General features: G+C 61.7%; 1 protein-coding gene across 1 annotated transcript; it reads left to right on the top strand.

Annotated features, from left to right (window-relative positions):
• The first annotated feature begins 2121 nt into the window (after positions 1-2121).
• Positions 2122-6346, top strand: PDX1 (pancreatic and duodenal homeobox 1). The gene is made up of 2 exons (XM_039254455.1): positions 2122-2530; positions 5901-6346. The coding sequence occupies exons 1-2, from the start codon at positions 2122-2124 to the stop codon at positions 6344-6346; spliced, it is 855 nt and encodes a 284-aa protein (XP_039110386.1).
• The last annotated feature ends 404 nt before the right edge of the window (positions 6347-6750 follow it).

The following is a 6750-nucleotide window of genomic DNA, read 5'->3' as shown; positions in this document are numbered from 1 at the left end:
CAGAAATGTGCAATTAGACGAGAAGTGCAAAATAAACACTCTGGGTCGGGGGTGGCAGGCGAGGCGGGGAGCAGGGGAGGAGGAGAAGGGGGGGTCTGCGGACTCAGTCAGGAGTAAAGGGGGTAACTGAGGAGGAGGGGAGAGGAGAAGAGGGTGTGGAGGAGGAGGAGACGAAGGGGGAGGTGGCCGATCTTTGTCCCAAGCGGAGCTGCCGCCACTCATAACCGCGTCGCCAAGTCAACCCTGGGCGGCTTGGCAGATTATCTCCGAGGGTCAACACGCCCGGCCAGGCACCCCCCTCGGGCCTGCTTGCTGATCGATGCGGTCACTCGCGGCCGGTGATAGCGCCTGGTCCTCCGCGGCCGCTGCGAACAATGGACTTTATTGACGAGGACGCGCAGAGATTAGGCGCGCGGGTCCCACCTCCTTACCCTCCCCGGCCCTAGGCCCGCAGGTGGCCCTTTTCCCTGAAGAAATGGCCAGACCTCCCCCCCAAACACACACCCACCGGCCGCCCCCAGCCCCCCCTTTCCGGAGAGCTGGGGCACCAACTCGGCCGGGCGCGACCTCCCCGGCCCAGCTCCCTTTTGAACGCGCTCCTGACACCGCACCAGCATCGCGCGCTGCACGGAATCTGCAGGGAAGTCCAAATTCCCAACTGGCTTTTGCTTTTTGATTTGAGTAGTGCATTCAATCCGTACGCATTTAAAACAGGTATTTCCACAAGGAGAAAACGCATTAAAATCTACCTGGTGAACGGCTGGCTACAGTCTGTGGTTTAGGGAAGTCAGATGGCAGTGATTTCTCTTACTGGGTCCTTGCGGTTCACGTTCCTTCTTGCCAAGGCTGTTCTGCAAATGTGTCCAGGTTTCTAAAACCTTCCGTGTTGGTTCGAGGAAAGGGGTCCTTTAGGTAGGACCTGTCCAAGCCCACCCAGGACGCCCGGGGCAAGTGGGTCGGCTGCGCTGGTCATGCTCAGGCCAGGGCTTGCGCGCCACCGCGACCCGGAGACAGTCCGTCCGCCTCATCCGGTCGGAAAATACCGTCTCTAAGTGAGGACCCCAGAATACCCAGAAATGGCCCAACCAGTGGAAGCCACAGCCTGACGCTGTCATTAAAGTGCAGAGCTTTTAATTCTTTTCTAAACATTTCCCTCCTCTGTTGAAGCACAGCCTTACTTCAGTCCAACGCAGGAGTACAGGCCTTCTTCCTGGGACTGGGTCTCAGGATCCGTAGGAAGACATCAGGGATCTGGAAACCCGTGCCAAGCCCGTCCGCTCCTCCCAGCCACAGGACGGACGCTAATCCTGTCCCCCTGGCCGCATTAGGAAACTGCACTGAGCTGGTCGAATGAACCCCAATTTCCCCAGATCAAAATGAATAATGCCCTTCAATTAAATAAAATGAAAAACCACTGTGATCACTTCTGAAGTTACAGACTTCTCCAGAAGTCCCCCGAGTGTAAAAACATACAACGAACGCTGGGTCTTTATGCGTTAGTTCACTGACATCATTGTGATCTTGCTACAAATTTCCCAAGTAAGATAGAAGACCAGCTGCTTCCTACAGAGCTAGTGTTTGCAAGCTTTAAAAAAAAAAAAAAAAAAAAAAAAAAAAAAACCAAAAAAACCGCATTCCCTAACCGTTAAAAAAAAAAAAGTTTAAATGCACAACCTCGGTATATGTATATTTATAAATTGTATTAATGAACTCATGTGCTGTGTATATTAGCAAACAGAAGGAAAACAGGCCACTCAAAATATGATGAAAATGCATTCTGTGGTTGAACGTTAAGCTCTAGCACTTTCACGAGGGCTCCGCTTTAGACCGCAGGACCGGCTGCGCGTACAGGGCGTGTGCGGTAAACTCAGCTGAGAGAGAAAATGGAAACAAATGCAGGTGCCCTGGGGTACCTGGGCCTCGCTTCTTAAAGCAGTCGGCCAGGCCAATAACGGCCCCAGGCTGAGCCACGTGGGGCGCGGCGGAGCCTATGGCGCGGCGCCCGGCCCGCCCGGCGCCGCGGGTGGCGGGTCCCCTCGCGGAGCGGAGCGGAGCTGTCAAAGCCAGCAGGGGAGGCGCCGGGAGCGGGAGGGCCGCCAGCGCCGACCCCGCGCCGCAGCCATGAACGGCGGCGAGGAGCAGTACTTCGCAGCCACGCAGCTGTACAAGGACCCCTGCGCGTACCAGCGGGGCCCCGCGCCGGAGTTCAGCGCCAGCCCCCCGGCGTGCCTGTACATGGGCCGCCAGCCGCCGCCGCCGCCGCCGCCGCCCTTCCCGGGGCCCCTGGGCGCGCTGGAGCAGGGCAGCCCCCCGGACATCTCCCCGTACGAGGTGCCCCCTCTCGCCGACGACGCAGCGATGGCGCACCTCCACCACCATCTCCCAGCTCAGCTCGCGCTCCCCCACCCGCCCGCCGGGCCCTTCCCGGATGGCGCCGAGCCCGGCGCCCTGGAGGAGCCCGGCCGCGTGCAGCTGCCCTTCCCGTGGATGAAGTCTACCAAGGCTCACGCGTGGAAAGGCCACTGGGCAGGTAAGTCTGGCCTCCCACACCCCCGTAGTCCTCACCGCCTCTCGTGCCAGCTGCCCCTTTCCTCAAGGCTTCCCCAGGACCCTCTACCGCTTCGCGTTCCCAGCCGCTCCGGACAACCCGGGGTCGGACTAAACCACACTGGGAGCCCACGCGGCGATCCTGCACCGAAGCGCCTTTCTGGTCCCATTTGGAGCGTCTTTTCCACCCAGCGCTCCTCCTGGGGGCTTAAGCCCTTCCTTCCCTGGACGCTGAACTTCAGCACCCTGCACCCCCCAAAGAGTCAAGGCCTGGCCGAGCCCCAGGCTTAGGACCCCTTCGGAGCCTCCTCCCCCGGAGGGATCCACTGGGCCGGGACTGCACGGCGTGCGCGCCTAGGAGGCCGAGCCAGGCTCTGGGGTGCTCCCGACCCGGGCCCGGAGCGCGCCTTCGGAGTCCTGGGCCCCGGTGGCCTTGGGCCCATCGGGGAGGCGTCATTAGAGGTGACAGGCGATCTCGGGGTGGGGGGCACTCAGGGGATGCAGGAAAGCGGGGAACACAAGCTGCACTCAGGCCTGCAAAGCTGAGGGGAGGGGAAGGGGGGACTCACCGCAAGGCGGAGGCCGGGCCGCTCGGCCTGGAGGCGGGCGTCTTCGATGCTAGTTCACTTCCGAACAAACAGAAACGTTCCAAGGAGGTCCCGCCGCGCCGCTTCCCAGCAAGCACATTTGAAGAAGGAATGCGCTCTTGGCCACAACTGTGCCAGGGAGGCGCCAGCCCCGGGTCCCCGCGGCCCCCTAGGCGCCCGGCGCGTCACGGAAGGGTCTTCCGGGGAGCCCGGAGGCGACGACGCGGAGCAGCCCCCGCGCCCCTCCCGCCAGGAGCGCGCCGCTGCACCCCGTGACCGCGTCCGGCCCCCCTGCACGCGCATAGTTGACTTCGCCTTTCCTCCCAGCGGCCGGGGGGGTTAGGGGGAAGGAGGCTCGCGCTGGCGCCCCGTCCGCCCCTCCCCGTGCCAGACGCAGGCCCCCGCGCGGCGCAGCGGAGCTCCGTGGGGGTCCGGGCTCGCCGGGGGTCCCCGGGGCTCGCCTCTCCCTTATTCACTTCTTCGCGAGGGCGGAGCGGCGAGGACCCGGCGGGTCGGGGGCAGGACGGGGCCCACCTGGCTGCAGCGCTCCCACCCGCCGCGCCGCGCGGGCCCAGGGGCGCTCTGCGGACTTGCGCGGCGGCCGCCGAGGCCCGCGATTCTTGGGAGGCGGGAGGACCACGTCTTCCGACCAAGGTGGGACCTACGGACGCGCGTTCCCCACATTCCCGGCCCGGTCTTGCAGCTTCTGGGGGGAGCGAGGTCCCGAAGGAGGCGTTCTAAAGCGGGGTAACCCCCCCCACACACACACCCCCAGGGTGCCACCCGCTCTGCGGGAGCCCGGGCTCGGGCTGACCCTGGGAGCCGGACCGACGCGCTCCGGGGAATCGGCCGCCTTGCCCTGCGGGGAGGGAAACCCTGCGAGGGTAACTGACGCCCTGCGGGGTGGAGAGTCCGGAAAGGCGTTTTGCCAGAACCTTCTGACCCGCTGCCCGCTCAGCCCGGGGAGAAGGGGCCGATCCCCCGCCTCGCCTGGAAGCTGTCCTTGGGATGCCCCTGCGACCTCGAGGTGCTCCCCGGAAACTCTTCAAGGAGCGGAGCTTCAAGGGGGTGTGAACTGGCCTGTCCGCTCCTGTGGGGTTTCAAACGCCCGGGACGAGTAAAGTGACCAAAGGGGTTTTCGTCTGTTGCACAGACGTGAATACTAATCACAATACTGTAGGAACTTGTGAAAACGACCTGAAAAATGAATTGCATCAGCCTTGCTGGCAGGCTCTCCCTGAGCCTCAGGGAAAGGACGCAGACCCGGCGGGGGGTGGAGGGGAGGGGGGCTCTTGACATCTTCTCAAGTAACACCACCGGCCTGAATCCTCTGCCAAGCCGGCGGGGCATAGGTCTCCTGGGGTGGTGGACACTGCCACCTCGGTGAAGCCCTGGGAAGACGCCCAGGGCCCCCAGAGATTATGGATTGAATTTAGAACCTCAGACGGCTTTTTGAAACGTTCCTCTAAGACCCCGTCTCTTCTCTCCTACCCCAAGGAAAGCTTCCAGAGTCCCCAAGGGGTAGGACTTCTCTGCTGACTCGGCCCAAACCTCTGCCTTGGGTTTTGGCCTGGGGGACAGCGGGCCTAGTTCACCTAATAAACCCTCTCCCCTCCAAGCAGACACACTAGAGTTTTCAATTCCCTAAGGCTTCCTAACAGTCACAGGAGAAATATCCTAGCCTCTGCCCTAAGACCAGCAGAGTTAGGCCTCTTCCCAGAGCGCGTCGTAAAACAGCTATGATGAAGTTTGCGGCTGGGGGTGCAGTCGGTATCTGGCAGAAAAAGGAACAGTTCAGGACCTGGGGCCCAGCGGCCAACAGCGGCCCGCGGGCCAGCGGCTGCTTCCCTGGGCCCGGACCAGGAGGTCTGACTCCACCGCTACCCCTTCCACTGGAAGGTTCTCTCCTCCCAGTGGGACCCGGAGGCTCCCCTCACCTTTCCCAGCATTTGGGGCCCAGAACACAGAGGCCAGGCTGACAGGGACGTTCCTCGGGGCCCCAGAATGGTTTCCCTTCACCTCCAGGGCAAGGGCCTGGCAGAGGTGAAAACAATTGTAGAATTTACCTGCTCTTGCGTTGGGAATGATTATAACAATATTACTATTAGATAATAGTCATATATAACAATATATGTCAAAAGATCAGGGGTTTTATGAGCTCAAGGTTTTTCACACTGAAGGCTGGACTTGTAAGTTGACCATGAAATCAATGAACTGGGCTGAAACTTTTTTAAAAAAATAGTAAACAATAGGAAAAATTAAATATAGCATATGTGATAAAGGTTGACGGGTTTCATGTCCTGAAATGTTTCTGGGTCCGTTCTAGGTCCGTGTGTGAAGTGGGTAGTGATCTGAAATGTGTTCTTACCGAGGGGGGGAGCATCAGAAAGCCGTGGGTTGTTTTCTAGGGCCTATATTAAAGGCATTTTATTGCCTTCGTAGAATGGAGTAGGTTTAGATAACTATCGTGGGCGTTTTACTCAGTGACATCAACCCAAACACTGGCCAAGGGAACCCACCGAAGAACCAGGTTCATCGCCGGCTCCAGAGAGAGCCTGAGAGCCCGCACCCCTCGGACCTCCAGGGCCAGGGCAGTACTGGAGACGGCGCGGGAGCCGCGCTCCGGGATGGGAGTTGGGGCTCCAGACTGAGGCTGGGGGGCGGGGGGGGCAGGAGGACCAGGGCTCCCGGGATTGGGGCTCAAGTGTGGGCTTCGTGGGTGGGGCCGGGGTCGTGGGCCACTCTCACGTGCCCTGTCGCCCACAGGCGGCGCCTACGTTGCGGAGCCAGAAGAAAACAAACGGACACGCACCGCCTACACCCGCGCGCAGCTGCTGGAGCTGGAGAAGGAGTTTCTATTCAACAAATACATCTCGAGGCCGCGCAGGGTGGAGCTGGCCGTCATGCTGAACTTGACCGAGAGACACATCAAGATCTGGTTCCAGAACCGCCGCATGAAATGGAAAAAGGAGGAGGACAAGAAGCGCAGCTGCGGGGCGGCGGTCGGGGGTGGCGACGACGCGGAGCCCGAGCAGGACTGCGCCGTGACCTCGGGGGAGGAGCTGCTGGCGCCGCCGCCCCCCGCCGTCCCCGCCGTCCCCGCCGTCCCCGCCGTCCCCGCCGCCGCGCGCGAAGGCCGGCTGCCGCCCGGCCTCAGCGCGTCGCCGCCGCCTTCCAGCGTCGCGCCCCTGCGCCCGCGGGAACCCCGGTGAGACACGGGGCTCCTCCTTGCCGGGAGGCTTCGACCTCTGGGTAAAGAAGGGGGAGGCAGCAGGACCCTGGGTGTGGACCACCAGCCCTGGCCGCTCGAAGGGATCCGGAACCCAGGGGGGCCGCCCCGGGTGGAAGGGGAGAACTGCCGGTCTCGGGTGCCTGTGCCCACCGAGGCGCCTTGGGGAGATGCTGGCGGACCTTCGGAAGAAAAGAGAGGCTTTCTGTAATATCTGGGGCCTCTTCCTTCCGGTGACATTGTTGGATTGGCGACATCTGCCGCTGCTGGGCAAGTCCTAGCGCTCCAGAACCGTGGACCTCTTTAGAGAAACCAGCTCAAGGAAAAAAACCAACAACAGAAACTACACGTTGGAATGCGCCCAACACACTGCAGGCAGGCTGGATG

The sequence above is a fragment of the Hyaena hyaena genome, unplaced genomic scaffold (genome assembly GCF_003009895.1).
Source record: "Hyaena hyaena isolate Hyena2069 unplaced genomic scaffold, ASM300989v1 scaffold_11, whole genome shotgun sequence".
NCBI classification, from domain to species: domain Eukaryota; kingdom Metazoa; phylum Chordata; class Mammalia; order Carnivora; family Hyaenidae; genus Hyaena; species Hyaena hyaena.
Note: the sequence above shows the minus strand (reverse complement) of the source record. Positions and strands in the feature narration are given on the sequence as shown.

Coding starts and splice junctions, on each gene's coding strand:
- PDX1 (XM_039254455.1), top strand. CDS start 2,122: ATGAACGGCGGCGAGGAGCAGTACTTCGCAGCCACGCAGCTGTACAAG. Junction 2,531..5,900: donor GTGGAAAGGCCACTGGGCAG/GTAAGTCTGGCC, acceptor TGTCGCCCACAG/GCGGCGCCTACGTTGCGGAG.